The following is an 18,355-nucleotide window of genomic DNA, read 5'->3' on the forward strand; positions in this document are numbered from 1 at the left end:
GAAGCCAAAATGGACAAAATTGCCCTTATTTATTTTTGGATTTCCTAAGGAATCCTTTACATTTGCATATCTTTGATTTGAAAGTTGAGAGATTTTTCTATCTTTTTTGAAAAAGTTTTGGCTTTTTCCAAAAGGGAAAGCTTTTTTATGGCTAAAACCTAAATTTACTACTAGGGTATTTGATTAGTTTCTTATTATAAACTCGTCATAGTATTATTGGTTGAATTATTTTCTTCATGAAAAAGAAAAAGGATCTCGACTCTATACATAGAGGAGGGCTTTTTAATTTTATTTTATATTTTCATCTTTGTAAGTTCTTAAGAGTGATCACACTATCATACCCCTTCCTACGAATATCTATGAGATATAATGGTGATTCATTAATTCAAGGGATTAAAGATCAAGTTGAAGAGGACCAAGATTGGCTTCGAAAACACTAAAAGAAGGTATGAACACTAACCCTAATTTCTCAATTAGATTACATCATATAACTTAGCAAATTTTAAAGATTATAGTTTGTTTTCAAGGAAATTTCAAAAGTTTTCGTTGCATCAAAGCTCTGTTATTCTTCACCCAAAAAAAAAAAAAAAAACTATGTTCTTCAAAACGTAACCATTAGTCCCAATATCAAGAATATCAATTTTAATTTAAAAGGACCACTAAATTCAAGTTAATGGAAATAGTTGTACACCAAGAATCAACATTATATTCTTCTTTATAGAAGGTGAAATTGGACACAAAACTATGTATGCATAGGCGAATGCTTTTAACGGCTTAAACTATAATACAGTCATTCTATGACATATTTACTCATGTGTAATCGGGATTAACATAAAGAGTTGAATTTCGATTGCGTGATGTCGTGTTTATGGGCTCAATTTTATGATGAGCTAATTTGTTAAGCCCACAAGCCCAATTTCTTAAAATAATAGCCTTTAATTACAATACTTGATAAGAGCGTATCATCAGCGCCCTTGAAGCAGCACTGCCTCCAAATACAACAAAACTGCGCCGAGTTCAATAATCATTCACACTTTTGAAGAGCAATAAAAAACAATCAATTTATAAAAAATAAAAATAAAAACGCCACGTCGAGGAGATGAGCGAACGCGAGTGGTCCACGTCAGCTCACACCCAATAACACACCACCATGTCTTGTATATACAAATACATACATACAATACGAAAATGATGTATTATATTAGAATTAGAGTATATATACGCCCTCTCGGTTCCCACTCGCATTTCTTTTCTCTCTCGCGGTAGCTGCTGCTGAATCAGTTACCCTAGAAAGGCTGCTTCTTCAGCGCTATCTCTCTCCCTCTCTCTCTTAGGGCTCTGAGCAATCAGCTGCTTGATAAGGCTTCTAGAGTCTCTGCCGAGTCAAATTCAATTGAATCGGTATTTCAAGTTGGGGTTTTGTTTTTCCCAATTTCAATCTGGTAATTTTTCTAATCCTGACCTAATTTCAGGTCCGATTTTAGCTGGATCTGAACGCTTTGGGGTGCTTATCTCGGCTGGGTTTCGGTGCTCCGTGTTTATTCTAGTTAAGGTATTTTTGTTAAATAATTTTATTATTATTATTATTATTATTATTATTATTGGGACCTTTGGAGGTGGATAGGTTTGGGAAACGGTGTTTTAATCCCTGGAATTTGGAGTCGAGCTGGTGTGTTAGCTCAATATTCGCGGAAATTGAACTTTTAGGCTTTTCTATTTGTTATGTAGAAGCTGTGAAATTGGCATTGTTTTTGCTTTATATGATGACTTTCAATGATGAGAAAGTAAGGGTGTTTTGTTGCTTCATTATTCATGTTTGGGCTGATTGTTTTTTTTAATGGTGCGTTGGGTTGTTTTGATTGGTATCGAGATATACCCATCCGTGGTTGGACCGTAACTATGAGTTGTTCAATATCACACCTGAGGTTTTCAATCTGTAATCAACATACAGAGTTTCAATCCTTGTTTTTATCCAATTATACTACACTTGAGGTTCAGGAAACAAAAAGAAGAGCTGGAAATTACTTATGCTGATTCCATAAATGAAAAAAATGGCCAGTTTTGTAGTTATGCGATTGCGGGAGGTGCATCCCAATTTTAAGTGTGATTTCTAGTTGTCAAAGTAGGAGAAGTATATTGATTTAGTGGTTATCTTTGTGTTGTGAGTTTTTAAATTGTTTTTAAAATATAGTTAATTTCTTTAATGGCAGTGTTTAGAATCTTTGTTTACAGGTATTCTTGAGGCTTGTGCATGACATTACAGTTTCTATACTCATAGTAATATTTACCAACTCATTGTTTAATAGGCTATTCCCAATGTGTTTCTTTTGTGGCCTCTGCGATTTCGGAAACTTGTTTGTTTATATGCCTTTAATCATGGTGGTGATGGCTTAAGTTCATGGATGGACTTGAGAATTTATTTGCTTGTTGAATTTGTGCTTGATATTTTTTTAATCTTCGTTATTGTTGTGGTATTCACTCAAGCTCAACATTATCTTTAATCTTTAAATCAGAATGTTGTTCTAATACTAATGTTAATTTGGTCTTTTTTAGTTTCAATAATTTTGCTACTATCACTTGGAGAGAGGGTGAAGTATCTTTGAGAGCACAAAATGCCCAAGGATAGAAGGGGCCGATCTGTGTCTCGTGATAGGTATAGAGCATCTCCTTATCCATGCAGCTCCAGTCATACAAGGCGGCCGCCACCCAAAATTCCTTCAGAAACTGAGGAAAATGTGAAAGAATGGGAAGACACCAGGTGCCCTGTTTGCTTGGAGCATCCACACAATGCAGTTTTACTCATATGTTCATCCTATGAGAAGGGGTGCCGCCCTTACATGTGTGACACAAGCTACCGCCATTCAAACTGTCTAGACCAGTACTGCAAGTCATTTTCAGCAGAAACCTCACCAACTGTGCCACCAGAAGGAGAAAATCAGATTTTAGATACTCAGTCATCTCCAGCTGAAACTCTTGAATCAACAATTACTCATGTGCAAAATGGTAGAATTGAGGAAGAGCCCCCCACCATGAATCCCATAGCCTGTGAGCATGAGGCACAGCCAAAGCTTTTGTGCCCCCTCTGCCGCGGGGAGATAAAAGATTGGATAATCGTGGAGCCCGCTCGTTGTTTCATGAATGCAAAATCAAGAAATTGTTCTTGCGAGACATGTAGTTTTATTGGAACCTATGCAGATCTTAGGAAGCATGCTAGGCTGGAGCACCCACAAGCACGCCCATCAGAGGCAGACCCAGAGCGACAGCGTACCTGGAGGAGTTTGGAACGACAGAGGGATTTTGGTGACCTGCTCAGCACACTCCAATCTTCAATTGGAGAGGATAGGGGTGATGATAGCAGTTTGCCAGTTGATGATGGGGGTTGGTTAACTGTAGTCTTTCTAGTTCGAGTAATTCAACCTGGGGCCAGTTCAAGGAGCAGCACTTGGTCTGGTCCCAGAAGAACCAGAGCACAAGTTAGAATGAGAGGGAGAGCTACCACACTTTGGGGGGAGAGCTATGATGGCGAAGCTGCATCTGGTTCTAGAGAAGAGGATAATGATTCTTCAGATGGCAGCACAGGTTCTAGGAGGCGCAGTGCGCGCCTTCGGCGACGGACAACACCAGACAACCAGCCATGATTGCATATGTATGAAGAGTAAGTTTGCTCCAATTCTGTATTCAGGAGCTGTCAGTGGCGTACTGATTGTCGAAATTCTGATTTAAAGAAATGTATGTGATTTAGCGAATGAAATGGAAGCTCGTTTCCTTCTACCCTGGAGCCTGTTCTACTGAGTTGTGGAGCAGTGTCGCTTGGTATGGTAATGCTGATAAATGTCAGGCTGAGAGTGAAGTCCTGAAAAAAAACTTCAAACCAGTTTATATATATTTATTTCACGGTCTTCCCCAATTTACCTCTTTGTGTTGATGAACACATTGAATTCGTCAGTTTGCGTTATTTCACAAGTTCGATTAGAAGGGCTTTTGCCAAGTCTGTCAGCTTTTTGCAGAGCATTATTGCCTAGCCGGGAATTGAAGAAATAAATATACCCGCTTCATCGCTTCGCTTGTTGCAGAACATTATTTCCTAACTCAAATAAATATTAGCCTAAATAGACAAACAAAGCAACCAATTGGAACTTCGAAGTTGACAATATAATGAACTCAGTATCGCTGAACCGGCGCCGGTTTTTCCATTTTCCCCGCTCTTATTGTAACAAAATGTCGTGTTACGGTCAAAGACCAAAGTGCGACTCCTGACTCACACGTGAATAATCTTGAGCAAAGGAATTTCTCACGAGAAGGGTTCCAAAATTGCGCGTTATGTCTCAGACCTCCGCCCGAAATTCACAATCCGTCAATGACAGCCAAGAGTTTTCAAAATACAACCTGGTCCAAATTTAAAAAAGAAAGGAAGAAAATAAAAGAAAGAAAGAAACTCGACCCATGTCTTGCCACTTTTGATTTTATTTTTTATTTTTTTATTTTAATTTATTCCTCCAAAGTCTCAAAGCTTTCAACTTTTTCCGCTCTGGCCGGAAACGGATCTCCGAACTGAAGGCTCTTGTTATTCTCTCTCTCCCTCTCTCTTTCTCTCTTCTCCGATGGACTGAGAAGGGAATAAAAGCAAAGTTGAAATCTTGGGGTTGTTTTGGAATTTCGAAAAGAATTGGGGTAAAATGGGGGACGAGAGCACCTCCAACTCGGTCTCTCAACTTGGCGGGATTGATGGGAACAAAAGCCATGAGACCCAGGTGGTGTTGAACGTCTACGACCTCACCCCTCTCAACAATTACACCGTTTGGTTCGGCCTCGGAATCTTTCACTCTGGTATTGAAGGTGAGGATTCTTTCCTTTTTATTCTTTCTTTCGTTCTGCTATGTGTTCAGGCGATCTGGGTACGGTTGCATTGTGTTATATGCTGTGCTTTCTTTTTTCTTTTTAGTTACTTTGTCGATTCGTTTCTTTCCTTTTCTGGGCATTCCATATATTTTGGATTGGATTGTATATATTTATTCTAAAGATTGGCAATTTCAAGCTTAAATGGATACGAAGGATGTGGGATTTGTGGGCTTGCTTGTTTTCTGTTTTCTGTTTTGAAGTTTATGTTTTTGTTTATGCATATGGTGTTTAAAGCTGGTAGGTCTACATCTGGTTATGTTTCACTGATTTCGGACCCAAAAATGAATTAAGAATGTAGTTATTGAAAAGGTATGAATGTGCTTGCATCTAATGCTAAGTTATTATTGTACTACGTCATATAGTAGTTAGATATGTAGCAGCAAGAATTGAAAATGATATTGGGATCTAGTCTAGACTCATGTCGTTCTATACCATTTTGTTTGCAGTTATGCTGATAGTTTTACAAAGTGCATTAAATTTGCCATATGCTTTTTTTTTATTTGTTTACGTTTGGTTATGAAGGAAAAGATCTGCCAATTGGAAAGTACCGGATATGTGTGTATCACTGTATTGAGAGCTCTCGATGTGGGAGATGATTTTCTGGTTGATTAACTAAAAGTTGCTGACTTTGAAGAAATAACAATTTCTCGTGATATAATGTTATTATAAGCTTTTTTGAGAGTATACAAAACAAACTGAAATCCTCTTTTCTGAAAATTGCTCTGACTGATCACTGACTTCTTTTAATGCTCCTTATTTCCTTTATTAAAATGGAGAAGAATCTGTTTAACAACATCATCTTTCTCTTGTATGTAACAGTCCATGGCAAAGAGTACGGTTTCGGAGCCCATGACTTCCCAGTCAGTGGAGTTTTTGAAGTGGAACCAAGGAGCTGCCCAGGTTTTATTTACCGGTGTTCTGTTTCACTTGGCCGCATAAATATGCATGCCTCTGAATTTCGGACATTTATTGAGAATGTTGCTTCAGAGTATCATGGGGATACCTATCACCTCATCTCCAAGAATTGCAACCATTTTACGGATGACATGGCATGTAGGTTGACACAAAAACGGATTCCCGGATGGGTGAATCGGCTCGCTCGGCTAGGTAGAGAGAATATTTTCTACTGACTATTGTAGTACTCCTTTATTTCATTAGTGTTTGAGCTTTATTTACTTCACTGCTGCAGCCTTCTACTGAGGGTTTCAAGTGTTGAGGTTCATGAATATAATCTGAAAGCAATTATGTGTTTGCTGGAAATAAGATTACTCATCTCTGTTTGCATCATATTTGACTTGATTAATTCAGTAAGATATTATCTTTGAGACGACTATGATTACTTTACTTACACAGGAACAAGTTGCTTTATGTTTGTCCATGTAGGACTATGGGAATGCCTTTCAAAACTCCATCCTTCGTGATGGATTTTACTTTAGTGTGACTCCATGCATGAGGGTTTGGATTGCGATGCTTTGCTTTGTGTCTTCATCTTATGTCATATTCTGTGTAATATAACTGCGATGGCCTTTACTTCTCACGGGCATGATTTATTGCTTGAAACACTGTCGTAAGTCCATGTTTTGGTTGTAATTTCAGGTTCTTTGTGCAGTTGTCTTCTTCCTGAAAGCCTTCAAGTGACTACTGTTAAACAGATACCTGAATACCATCATGAGTCTGGTGATTATTCTCATTCTTGACTATTTTCAACTCGATATTAGAGTGTTTGTATTCTCTGTGTTGTCTATAGTTGTTATATCATTAACATTTGAAACCTGTTTTGTTGCTTTTCTGGGTGGTTGTGACCAGAAGAAGATGGTACCGAAACTCTATCAATCACCACCCCTCGTGTATCAGAGGAATTGGATGATGATCAAGAGAAGCGCCTGCTGTCACCATTGGCTGCAATGTCTCCGGTGGCTGGAAGTGGAGATGTGACTTTTGTCAAAGAGGCTCACAAGTGAAACAAACCCAAAATTTTTGGAAAGAGTGGAAGGATTCAGCCTTTTTGAAAAAGGGCTGTTGGGCCCGTTGTTGTTATGGATGGTTTACTTGGTAGGGAAGTACCTGCTTCAGAAACAGAGCTGCCTGAACTGTATTCATTGTTGGTATGCAAAGTGTTACAAGCAATGCGATTTAAGTTTTGAATTATGTCTTTCTAATATTTTTGGCCAAGGTTTTGCTTTTATTTTTTAATTTTTTAAACCGAAGAATCGGAAAGTAGATAGTAGTTTGTGTATGACCTTATGATTTGTGCATGAAGGCTTTGAACGGTAGCTGTTTTTGCAAGTGGAAATGAATCTGTCTTTAATTTCTTATACAATCTTTACAGGAGGAAATAAATGTGACTTTAATGTCTTCAATAACCCCCCGGTTCTGTGTCTCAAGAGTATGGACGGTAGACAATTTTTGTCAAGCTCACACGTTAAGGGTCAAAGTATCAGCTCATGTCCAGCCAGCTTTATTGCAACTATGGACGTAGGCAATTTCAGTGAAAGAACTACCTTTTACTTTCATACGACATGTTCTTGATTCAAATAATGAATGTCGTTACTACATACGAATATGGATTTATCTAATGGCACCAGCCAAACAATAACAAGTCATAAAGGACAAAATAGGTCATACTGAGACCAAAACCACTTAAATTCTTGTTTCTTAACACATTCCCTTCAATTTCCTCCTCTTCCTTGATGTTGCTTGAGATTTCTCATGGGGTCATACTATGAAGAAGTCCCCTCAAGCCCCAATTTTGACGAAAGCCAAGCACAAACTTCATCCATCTCTTCAGGAACTGTATAATGACCAAGCCTGCATCCCCAAACAAAACATTCTTTTACTTCCTTGAACTAATAATTTATATGCAAAACTTTTAACACATAATGTCTAAATCACATACCCATTGTAGGCTTTGAAAGCCACATTCTGATAGCCAGTTGAACTCAAAGCCTGTGAAGATTTCTCACCAAACTTATAAGGAACCACATCATCACCTGCAATAAATCATATCAGTAAATATCTACAACAGAAAATCTGGTAAACCAGCTTACTTAGTACAGCAGAACCTACACCAGAAGAGGATGCTAGAGCCATGGATGCAACTCCTCTTCAATGATGACATATGCGAAAGGCAAATAAAACCAACAATATCTATGTATGAGAGGTAATCATGATTACCTTTTCCATGGCATAACAGAAGCGGCAAGGAGGCAGCACGCCTCGCAGCATCATCTACTTCTTCTAACTTCTTACTCAAGGTCCTGAAAAAGAATAGGACTTGTAACTATGGGCAGTTAATTAAACTGCTAAACAACATAGACGGGGTCCAGCTAAGATGGGGAGGAGGGTGTTAGAAATCAAACTTGGAACATGGAAGCCATCCGCTTAGTCCGACAACTGCACTCAGATTGCATGGGTATGGATTACCATTCCCGTATTTTCTTAGAGTAAAGCAAGTAGCAGAGTATAGGGCAGTAGCTGCACCCATACTAAACCCTCCAACTCCAAGTTTAACTGTAACAGAGAAAGCTTGACTTAATGACTTAATTATATCAAAATTCACCAACGGGTAAAAATATGCTTCAAAGTTCAAAAGTATAGGGTATTAGAACCATCCATAAACATAATTTTGTAGAAGAAGCGTCTAGCAAAGATTTTACTTTGACAAAAGCTACCCTTAATTTACAAGCTCATAAAAGAATCTTGGACCTGCAGAGAAGAGGGGAGGGGTATAATGATTTGAAGTTGTCCTTTCAAGATATCTCAATGATCAAGAGGAGCACTGAAATCTTTAAAGGCTTCTCTAAACATTCACAGAGACACATTTCAAACAGAGTATATCAACACCTTGAGAAATCATCAAATGCTAAAATCCAGAGAGAGGAACCTACTGTCATCAGGCTCTGTTGATAGCAAATTTGCAACATGCGCTGCAGAAGCATCCAAACCTTCTATATCATCTGGAGCATCTTCTGAAAGTTCTCCAACATCAAACCCTGTTTTAAATCACAAAAGTAATTAGGGTACTTGCGATGACTTTCAATTCTATTATTCTATCAGCAAGATGATATTTTCTTTTTTCTGCGACTATCTATGAGGATGATGGTAATTAGATCAATTGCTTTTGCTTCAAACAAGATGCTGCTCGTAGATGATTAGATATTGCTGAACATACTTCATGTGGTGATACATTAAAGAAACAAAAAACTTACAAGCAGTGGAAGGAAAGCCACCAAACACTTTAATTGGTTGAGTAGGAGCGGTTGGACAAATCCATTTAATCTGAATCATTATTTTCACCATAAATTATGACTAAACCAATTATGAGAAAATTCAACTTCCAATAGTTCAAATGTAAAATATTCTTACATTTGGAAGAGGGAGGGTCTCCAAGAGCTGGGACCAGCTGCCAAAGAGAAATTTTTTAAGCTTAAATGCATATTAAAGAAAAATGGATAAATCTCGTATCAGAATATCACGTGATTCTCTAGAAGCAATTCAAAAATAGATTTTACTCCTCTTTGAAGCAGGAACTTAAAATAAAAGATAGTCACTTAAATGAAAAACTTCCTCAGTTTCATGATTATTGTGCAGGCCTCTAAATAAAACAGTAAAATAAGCAATGGGGACAAAGTAACACCTTGAACCATTATCGCCAAGACCATGTAGCCAAACTACAGTGGCCTGGTGTTTCCCTTTAGGTCTGACTACATAGGTTCTTCCAAACTCAAATACCCTTCTAACAGTTCTACCACCTGAAATCAGGTTACAATCAAGTTTAATGAGACAGGATAGCAAATAAGATAACCAACAGAATCTCGTATATCTCCACACAAAAAACAACTAATCAACTGCTCAATACCGATATTGAAAACCCAGGCAAATTGATATGTATTAAGGAAAGCCCAAAATCCTCATCAAGAAATGGGAAGAATCAAACAAGCATCCTTAATCTTATAATATGAACAGGGTTGACCATTTTAAAACAACTCAAACCCAAAACGAAGGTTAGAGGTTAGAGTTCTAGAAAGGCCAGAAAATTGATACCCAAAATCCTGACCAAGAAAAATTGATGTACTAAAAGAGCATATCATTGGTGAAAAATAATTAGTCTTTTACCAAACCAAAATAACAACCTGATGGCCACCCCTATGTATGAGAACCCATTAACCAAACCTTTTTACCAAACTACATCAACATGAAGAAAAGGAAACAAACTAACCAGAACCCACAGATGAAGAGGTGAAGCTCATATTAGGCCCCCCAAATAAGATAGCACAGACCAAACTCCTACTGCAGCAATCGTACAGAGCACAGATCCTGCAGTGAAGAAACACACACAAAAAAACAAAAAAAAAAAAAAAACAAAAACAAAAAAAAAAAAAAATCAGATTTATCATCTAAAAGCAGTTTATGGACTAATTAGAACTCTCATAGAGCATCACAGTGCCCACTAGAGGCCCTAGGTGATTTTGGCACCACAGGAAGCCTAGGTAGGTGACCAACTGTCTAGATTACCCAAGTGATCACATAGGTGCCATCCAAGATGAAACCTAACATATTGGTCACATTCTAAGTATCCACATCATGGGATAACTGACAGATACATAGGTGTCATCACCCTCTCGTATATAATATATCTCCATTTATAATGTGTCATGTGCAGAGATGCAAAATAACTACATGAGCTAAAAATCATTTTGTATCCTTTATCATTCAAAAACCATATCAGTTAAAGTTTTCTTCTTTGCAGCCACGTAAAACCACTCACTTCTTGAGCTTTGAAACTTCACATGATATCAAAACATATAAAGTACACCTAGTTAACATGTTGGAGCCACTTCAAGAGCTTTTGAGAGAAGAACTTAATTTGCTGATACCTCAAACAAGCTGGGGGACAAAATTACTTTGGCCATGCTAACCAAATGTAAGAGCATTTGAAAACGAGTGTGGCCAATATCTAACTACTTCCTAAACTCTGGCATCTAAAATTGAAGAAGTGAACAGCCGCAATCTAATAAGAAAACTAACACAAGCGCATGCAAACAATAGCAAATAAGGGCTTCCGCATGTTAGGGGTTTTGTCTTCCCAAATGTCAAACAGATACACATGAGCCAAAGGGTGCTTGAACACTCTTGTCAATCATTTGGGCTTCAATAACTAGGCAATTGGAGATACCCAGTTGTGCTCGACGCGTTTAACATTGTTCCCAAACACCCCATTAATCCAGCAAAAAGAGAAAAAACGAAGATCATTACAAGAAATTTCTAATCTTTAACACAATTCAAGCATACAAATCGAGACCTGCAAATTAAGAAAGAAAAAAGAGGCAATAACCGTTTATAATTGGTGGGTGGTTGGGTAGCAAGTACTGAAAAACTAAAGCTTGAATTTTATCGAGAGCAATACAAAAGCTTGAAGGATATAAGCATAAAGATGGTAATTTTAAGATTATGTTAAGCAACTGGAACGTAATCAAACAAAATTGAGCATAAATCAGGAGTGGGTTTTAGGGTTTTACACCATTGCTACAGAGTACAAACCTCAATTAGCTGTGGACGCTGTCTCTCTTCCTCTCTCTCTCTCTCTCTCTCCCCTTCCAAATTTTAAGTTAGCATCATTTTATTTGTCGTTTTATTAGCTGTCGTTAGCCTTCGGAATTCGAATCGTCTACGAGAATGTCCAGTGCGTTTAAAATCTACAATAAAATCTGAGTATTCTCATCCGTTCGATTGTAATCCTTGGGTTCACTTGATAGCACCATAGATGTGTGCCACGTGTCCTACAAAGAGTGGAGGATTAAAATTCCAGTCTCAGTATATAAACACAAGACGCTTGAGATGAGAAGTTGCTTGCTGGACATTGGTCCCCTATTTCAGCGATTTTTTGCTTAGGCTGGTCCCACGATCTCATCTTGCCACCTACCAAACTAACCCTTCATAAATTTCCTTTTGTTTTTGGTTTTGGAAAAGAACAGCTCAACGTCAAGGCAACTAATTTGTTTTTGGTTTTAATAATAAGATGCTTATACAAATCATCACTAGGCAAGCTAATATTCCATGGAGCTCATGGTCTCTTGCATAAGTTATTTGGTGACTTCTTGAGAATTCAATTCCGTGATTATTAAGCATGTTTACAAAGAAGCTAATATCGTTGTTGATCAGTTAGCTAAAAGAGGGCATGAGTATAAGAATTCATGTATTTTGTTTAGTAATTTCCCTATGAATGTTATCATACAATGAAGGCTAACCGCTTCATTCTTTTTCTGAATAACAGGAACAAAATGCACACATAATACAAGCAGAAGAAAGTTTACCATGAAAGTAAAAACAAAAATGGTAAGCTTAAAAGAACCCTACTTTTAAGTTTTTATATAAAATATAGCCATAAACCAACAAGCAGCTAATCAATCCTGTTGATGGAGCTATCTTGGGGATATCAAAGACATTGCATTTGCATATGAGCATGTTGATGTGGAGGCATCTTTGCTATCTACTCGTTTTGTTGCCAATGCAGCAGCAATCTTTGGCCTCTCATGACCATTTGCTGGCTCTTCATCTGTTGCCAAAAAATCAACCACCACCATATGTGTGTCAGGAGGCTCCTCCACTGTCACACGGCCTTCAAGCATATCAACCACATGAGACATGCTAGGCCTAAGCCTAGCCCTCTCTTGTATGCACCAGAGAGCTATGTGAACCAGTTTTTTAACCTCCCTTTCATCAATACCTCCACTTTCCATTAGCCTTTGATCAACAACTTCCATAAGCTTCCCTTCTCTCATTTTCTCACTCACAGTTTTGGGAAAATACTGCCGTTTCCTTTGAGACCTGTCATTCCCTTTTTCGACGAAGCTGATGTTTCTTCGGCCTCCGATCATCTCCAGCACAACCATTCCATAACTATAGACATCAGATTTCTCTGAAATTCCATGCTCCAAGAGCCACTCAGGGGCTAAGTAACCTCTAGTGCCTCGGATCGTTATCATAACTTTACTCTCATCTTTTCCCATTAGCTTTGACAGACCAAAATCTGCCACAACTGCCCTGTAACTCTCATCCAAGAGTATATTCTCTGGCTTAACATCAAGGTGCAAAATCCTTGACCTGCAATCATGATGCAGATAAGAAAGTGCCTTAGCAACATCAACAGCAACCCTGTACCTTAAATCCCAAGACAAGCAACCCCCACGCCGGTTAGGCCTTTCCTTTCTAGAGAAAATCCAAGAATCCAATGATCCATTTGGGATGAAATCATAGACCAAGAAACGAGGTCCTGCAGGAACACAACAATAACCGAGAAGGCGCACAAGATTGACATGTTGCAGGCTAGCAATTGCTGCAACTTCTGATCTGAATTCCTTCTCGCGGCGCTCTTCAGCATCAAGCTTTTTGACTGCCACAGGAGTGCCATCACTAAGGATCCCTTTGTAAACAGAAGCAGAAGCCCCTTTGCCAAGCAATGCCTGAAAATGGTCTGTTGCATCCTCCAGCTCTTTGTACCTAAACTTGGTGGGAACACCCGCAACTCTTCTAAGGAAACTGTACTCTATTCGCAGCTCACGGCCTTCTGATGCGTAATTTGATTCCATCAGCTTTTGCCTGCAATTGTAATGGTGTCTGATTATAAGCCATGCAAACACAGCAAGGATCACAGCAATACCTGCCCCACAAATGAGAAAGAAAGTATGGGAAAGTTTGAGAGAGACACGAGCAACAATTATAAAGATGATGAGGGTGATGACTGATGATGCAGCTACTATGTTAGCTTTTTTGTCCTCCATCAGAGTCTCATTCTTGTTTTCAGATAAAGAGAGAGATAGAGAGGCAAGGAAGCGTTCTCTCTTATAACATGATCCACTTTCTTTCTGTGCTGAACAAATCTACTTTTATGGTCTAATTTCCTAATTTAAATTATTTAAATCAGAGGTTAGAAGCGTGTCCATCCACAGATCAGCCGAGAATTGAAATATCGGACAGTGTTCTGTACCGATGGCCATGGGTTTTATATGGACCAAAGAGAAACAACCTGGAAGTCACCTCTAATTTATTGTCTGACTTTATACTTTTTTATATTGGAACCTCCACCCCTCCCTTTTCAGACATACACATCCTTATATTTAAGGCTTTTATCTGGTCAATTATTTGGAAATGTCTTGCAGAACAACAACAACAACCAAAAAAACCCTTCTGAAATCAAATAGCCACTCACATCTAAACCGATCCAGTTTCACAAATGAAAAGGAAAAGAAAAGAAAAAACTCATTATGTGACTTGATGAAACACTGGGGGTCTTTTTTCTGTTTTTGTCTCTCTCTTGTGGTTAATAGTTTTTGCTGATGCATTATGATTCACTTGTAAGATCAGGAAGACACGGTGTACAATCTGACCTAGTCATTGACCAAAAACAAATGTTGGCTTTAAATTCTTGACTCATTCAATCCCTTTAACTAAAGACAAGTGCTGTTGAGATAACATTTATATATGATTGTGGTGTTTTGGCCTTAATTGTACTAAAAACACAGTTTCCATGATATGCTTATTTGAGCACTGACAGAATTATATTATATTCCAATGCTTGACAAAACCAAAGATTAGTTTGACAATAGCAAGACTGCAAGACCGGGTCCTGCATATGAATAATTTATACTGATGAAGAAACCTAAAAACAGTCGCGAGGGAGAACAGGCAATGCCGCTGATGCACCTAACCCCGGTATTAACGGGAGATTTCGACACAAAGCAACAATGTGCAATGCGCCAAAAATTCCCAACTATATGGATTCATGTGATCTTTTGCTTATCATAATAATAATATAAATATTTTGTAGGGTCCCTGTTTGTTTTGTGATTACAAAAGCACATAACCTTGTGGAGAAGAAAGGCCAAGGAGGGAAAGCAGAGAGTTTGAGTGAGGGAGAGAGTGATCACAACATACCTCTCACACAAACATAATGTTGTGTTTTGGTTTTTTCTCAATTACGTTGGATGGAATCAAACCCTTTACAACGTTGCGTTTTTATTAGAAGAAAATGTCTATTGAAGAGTCAAAAACTTGAATATAAATCCATCATCCATTGCAAAGAATTCAATGTACATGGTAGAATAAGGAGAGATAATTTTACAGAAATGTTATTGCTTGTTTCTGTTTTTGTCATAAGAACAATGAGTAGGCAATTGATTGAGCGTGATAAAGTTGTGTGTAAGAAAGAGGTGGTCTTATGTTTTTTTATCATAATTATTCTGATTTATTAAGGTTGTCTTATTTTTTTAATAATAATTGAAGTTTTCTAAGTAAATAGTGTAGGTGTAAAAGAGAGAAAATTTATCCGACCACCAAAAGAAAAATAAAAAAGCTTTATACTTTATAGTTGTTTATTATTATTAAGAAAGTGCAAGTTGCAAGTTTGCATAGTGCAGAGGAGGCAGGGCCCATGGCTAAATCGACGTTGCCCTAAAACCCAAAGCCTCCCTCCTCTCTGTCTTTCAGTTTTTCGTCTCTGAGACTGGGAGAAGAGAGCATTGACTGATAACTACTTACGATACCTGCATAACTACATGGGGAGCTACACAAACGCTGTCGTTGGAGACCAAAGCGGCACCAGCAATGGCGGAGACGGCGGCGTGGCGGTGGACAAAGGCGTCGACTTCGCCAACTACTTCTGCACCTACGCCTTTCTTTACCACCAGAAGGAGATGCTCTCCGATCGAGTTCGCATGGACGCTTACTACAACGCCGTTTTCAAGAACAAGCACCACTTCAATGGCAAGGTATAGCTCATAAGTCATAATACTCTTTTGTCCTCTGTTCGTTTCGTTACTCAAATAGCTCCAATAACCAAAAAGTTCTAACCTTTACTGAAAAAGCTTCACCTTTTACTTATCTTTAGACTAATGCTTATTGGGAATATGAGAATTTTGTTATAGTATCGAAAATTTGGGATTAATTTGGTTAATTTCTTGGAGAAGGCTGTGTTGGATGTGGGAGCGGGGAGTGGCATTCTCGCAATTTGGTCGGCACAAGCCGGAGCGAGGAAGGTTTATGCTGTTGAAGCGACTTCCATGGCAGAACATGCACGTGCGGTTGTGAAAGCGAATAAGCTTCAAGACGTGGTTGAAGTGATTGAGGGCTCCATGGAGGATGTTGTTCTGCCAGAGAAAGGTTTGGCATTGCTCGAATTTGACAAATTTGGTTTTAAAATGTTGTTTCCATTAGTGTCATGCTTATGTGATTCTGCATTGTTGCACAGTGGATGTGATTATTTCTGAGTGGATGGGGTACTTCCTACTGCGTGAATCAATGTTTGATTCGGTAATATGTGCACGTGACCGGTGGTTGAAGCCAACCGGAGTCATGTAAGTGTTCCTTGGCATTTACATGTTGACAGTTTTGGTGCTATATGTAGAAGCAGTAAATCGGTAGTGTTGCATACACACACTTTTATGATTGTTTCCTTGTTTCTAAAGTTTAAAAGTTTTTTGAATATCTGGTGTACAGAAAACCATCTCGATTTTTCTGAACACAACACTTGAATCTGTTTTAAAACCATTTGAATGCAGCCCCCATATGACAAGATTATATGGGTACTTGTAGATGTAGTCAAGCTTTCATCTCTTCTTTGTCTTTTCTAAAACCAGGGCTTAAATTGTCTCTTCAAATTGTGTTTTCACCAATTCCTTATCACTTTGTTGTTGGTCCTTAGATTGAGCCCCAGAGTTTTCTTGTACTATGATGGGAATAATCAGTAAACTGTCTGTTGGAGAGAGGGAATTTTATCTTGAACCTGCTGCCACCACTTTTAGTCTGTTAATTAGGCAATCTTCAAATGGTTTACTGATCATTTTATATTGTAATTTGGAATTAATTTGTGGTTTCACAGGTATCCTAGCCATGCTTCTATGTGGGTGGCACCTATTAGGTCTGGATTGGGAGATCAAAAAAGTAATGATTATGAATCATCTATGGAAGATTGGTACCGTTTCACAGATCAGACAAAAAATTATTATGGCGTTGATATGAGTGTTCTAACAAAGCCTTTCTCTCAAGAGCAGAAGAAATACTATCTTCAGGTGATTTCTATGATTCTAACGAGTGTTGACTTTTATCTTTTTCTATTCATCAGTCAGTGGATAGACTTGTATTTTATGTTGTACATTGTGGGACGGTTACTTATTATTATTATTTTTACTCTTTTTTTTTTTTGTGTGTGTGTGTGGAAAGTCGCAGCCATGTAGCCTGTGAATCCCCTCTGCCCCTCCCCCTTGAATTGTTTCCTTTGCTCCTTCCCCTGTGAAATGTTAAAATATCATATTTGTACAATATATGTTTTTCAATTTTTCGGTTAATCCATGCTCCTTCTGGTGTCCAATATCTTAAATGCATGCTATGGAATTTGCAGACATCAATGTGGAACAACCTTCATCCACATCAAGTTATAGGGACAGCTGCTACAGTCAAGGAGATTGATTGTTTAACTGCCTCTGTCAGTGACATCCTTGAAATTAGATCGAACTTTTTGTCAACAGTTACTCTTCAGAACACAAGGCTCTGTGGGTTCGGGGGATGGTTTGATGTTCATTTTCGAGTAAGCTGATTAAACATCTCTTTTTGTTTTGGATTAAAAGGACTCTTCAATATTTGCTCGCTCAATGTAACATGAAATTTATCCTGTTCTGGTGTATCAGGGAAGAAAGGAAGATCCAGCTGAGAAGGAGATTGAGTTGACTACTGCACCTAGTGTAAATGATGGCACACACTGGGGCCAACAGGTTTATTCTGCCAAATATCTTTTGCCTTTTACTTTTAATAATTGTCAAGAAATCAATGTGAGTCTTTGATTACAGCATCTAAGTTTCTTCCGTGTTTGTCTCCCCGTTTTATTGAACAGGTTTTCCTCTTGGACCCTCCAATTCGAGTCAGTGAAGGGGATAAACTGAATGCTTCTTTCTCAATGAACCGATCAAAGGAGAATCATAGATTGATGGAAGTTGAGTTCGGCTGTGAGATTAGACAGTATTCTGGCGAGTTACTTCCGCCTTTCAGAAATAGATATTTCATAGAATGACCTGAACAAGGATCCTTTCCACCAGCATACTTGTGAGACTGGGTTGTCAGATGTTATCAGTCTAACAAATCATATGTGCAAGTTTTGTGGGAGTTTTGCAACAGGCTTTGCAGCTGTTTTGCTATACTCGAATGTTCATTATGTTTTAATTTTGTGATATTTTGGAGTTAAGTTTGTCAATTTCATCAGAATAGGCCTTTATGTTGACCTTTAACTCCTTATAGTAGTTTTGCAGTGTCATACTGGAGAGCATTTGAACCCTTTTTACCTCCCCTCCCTCCCTCCCTTAATTTTTTTTTTTTGGGGTTCTGTTTACGATGCAAAATGTATTATACACATTTTGGTAAACGTCTGATGAAATGTTCAAAACAAAATATTATGTCTGGGGTTGAGAAA

At 38.2% G+C, this 18,355-nt stretch overlaps 5 protein-coding genes across 8 annotated transcripts; 3 read left to right on the forward strand and 2 right to left on the reverse strand.

Annotated features, from left to right (window-relative positions):
- Positions 1–1,243: 1,243 nt before the first annotated feature.
- LOC103341025 (MAP kinase kinase kinase, putative (DUF1644)) lies at positions 1,244–3,911 on the forward strand. 2 transcript variants are annotated; one of them, XM_008244504.3, is made up of 3 exons: positions 1,244–1,401; positions 1,473–1,552; positions 2,554–3,911. In XM_008244504.3, the coding sequence occupies exon 3, from the start codon at positions 2,613–2,615 to the stop codon at positions 3,636–3,638; it is 1,026 nt and encodes a 341-aa protein (XP_008242726.1). In that variant the 5' UTR covers positions 1,244–1,401; positions 1,473–1,552; positions 2,554–2,612; the 3' UTR covers positions 3,639–3,911. The 2 variants fall into 2 exon arrangements, with proteins under 2 accessions (XP_008242726.1, XP_088898500.1); XM_089042374.1 differs by lacking the exon at positions 1,473–1,552 and having other exon boundaries at positions 1,255–1,442.
- Positions 3,912–4,048: 137 nt separating this feature from the next.
- On the forward strand, positions 4,049–7,219 carry LOC103341026 (deSI-like protein At4g17486). Of its 2 annotated transcripts, none has more exons than XM_008244505.3 (4): positions 4,049–4,836; positions 5,719–6,006; positions 6,496–6,576; positions 6,706–7,219. In XM_008244505.3, the coding sequence occupies exons 1-4, from the start codon at positions 4,677–4,679 to the stop codon at positions 6,858–6,860; spliced, it is 684 nt and encodes a 227-aa protein (XP_008242727.2). In that variant the 5' UTR covers positions 4,049–4,676; the 3' UTR covers positions 6,861–7,219. The 2 variants fall into 2 exon arrangements, with proteins under 2 accessions (XP_008242727.2, XP_008242728.2); XM_008244506.3 differs by having other exon boundaries at positions 6,709–7,219.
- A 163-nt stretch (positions 7,220–7,382) lies between these two features.
- On the reverse strand, positions 7,383–11,588 carry LOC103341024 (alpha/beta-Hydrolases superfamily protein). 2 transcript variants are annotated; one of them, XM_008244503.2, is made up of 10 exons: positions 11,440–11,588; positions 10,118–10,215; positions 9,536–9,650; positions 9,265–9,301; positions 9,108–9,177; positions 8,787–8,891; positions 8,259–8,409; positions 8,074–8,156; positions 7,796–7,889; positions 7,383–7,707 (listed from the first exon to the last, which is right to left on the reverse strand). In XM_008244503.2, the coding sequence occupies exons 2-10, from the start codon at positions 10,146–10,148 to the stop codon at positions 7,620–7,622; spliced, it is 774 nt and encodes a 257-aa protein (XP_008242725.1). In that variant the 5' UTR covers positions 10,149–10,215; positions 11,440–11,588; the 3' UTR covers positions 7,383–7,619. The 2 variants fall into 2 exon arrangements, with proteins under 2 accessions (XP_008242725.1, XP_088898501.1); XM_089042375.1 differs by lacking the exon at positions 11,440–11,588 and adding an exon at positions 11,234–11,415.
- Positions 11,589–12,130: 542 nt separating this feature from the next.
- Positions 12,131–13,959, reverse strand: LOC103341022 (Protein kinase superfamily protein). Its single transcript, XM_008244502.3, has one exon. It carries the CDS (start codon positions 13,677–13,679, stop codon positions 12,321–12,323), a length of 1,359 nt encoding a protein of 452 aa, XP_008242724.2. The 5' UTR covers positions 13,680–13,959; the 3' UTR covers positions 12,131–12,320.
- A 1,356-nt stretch (positions 13,960–15,315) lies between these two features.
- On the forward strand, positions 15,316–18,355 carry PRMT10 (protein arginine methyltransferase 10). The gene is made up of 7 exons (XM_008244500.2): positions 15,316–15,665; positions 15,864–16,056; positions 16,145–16,250; positions 16,775–16,964; positions 17,294–17,479; positions 17,580–17,663; positions 17,783–18,355. Exons 1-7 carry the CDS (start codon positions 15,453–15,455, stop codon positions 17,957–17,959), a joined length of 1,149 nt encoding a protein of 382 aa, XP_008242722.2. The 5' UTR covers positions 15,316–15,452; the 3' UTR covers positions 17,960–18,355.

This window comes from Prunus mume, linkage group LG8 (genome assembly GCF_029339155.1).
Source record: "Prunus mume cultivar Tortuosa linkage group LG8, ASM2933915v1, whole genome shotgun sequence".
Lineage (NCBI taxonomy): Eukaryota > Viridiplantae > Streptophyta > Magnoliopsida > Rosales > Rosaceae > Prunus > Prunus mume.

Bases quoted from the DNA above. Each gene is read 5' to 3' on its own strand.
- LOC103341025 (XM_008244504.3), top strand. From the start codon at position 2,613: ATGCCCAAGGATAGAAGGGGCCGATCTGTGTCTCGTGATAGGTATAGA.
- LOC103341026 (XM_008244505.3), top strand. From the start codon at position 4,677: ATGGGGGACGAGAGCACCTCCAACTCGGTCTCTCAACTTGGCGGGATT. The intron at 6,007-6,495 runs GTAGAGAGAATA...TTGTAATTTCAG, and splicing joins GAATCGGCTCGCTCGGCTAG to GTTCTTTGTGCAGTTGTCTT. The intron at 6,577-6,705 runs GTGATTATTCTC...GGTTGTGACCAG, and splicing joins TGAATACCATCATGAGTCTG to AAGAAGATGGTACCGAAACT.
- LOC103341024 (XM_008244503.2), bottom strand. From the start codon at position 10,148: ATGAGCTTCACCTCTTCATCTGTGGGTTCTG. The intron at 8,892-9,107 runs GTAAGTTTTTTG...GATTTAAAACAG, and splicing joins TGGCTTTCCTTCCACTGCTT to GGTTTGATGTTGGAGAACTT. The intron at 8,157-8,258 runs GTTTGATTTCTA...ATTCTTTTTCAG, and splicing joins GGATGGCTTCCATGTTCCAA to GACCTTGAGTAAGAAGTTAG.
- LOC103341022 (XM_008244502.3), bottom strand. From the start codon at position 13,679: ATGGAGGACAAAAAAGCTAACATAGTAGCTGCATCATCAGTCATCACC.
- PRMT10 (XM_008244500.2), top strand. From the start codon at position 15,453: ATGGGGAGCTACACAAACGCTGTCGTTGGAGACCAAAGCGGCACCAGC. The intron at 15,666-15,863 runs GTATAGCTCATA...TTCTTGGAGAAG, and splicing joins AGCACCACTTCAATGGCAAG to GCTGTGTTGGATGTGGGAGC. The intron at 17,664-17,782 runs GTTTATTCTGCC...TTTATTGAACAG, and splicing joins GCACACACTGGGGCCAACAG to GTTTTCCTCTTGGACCCTCC.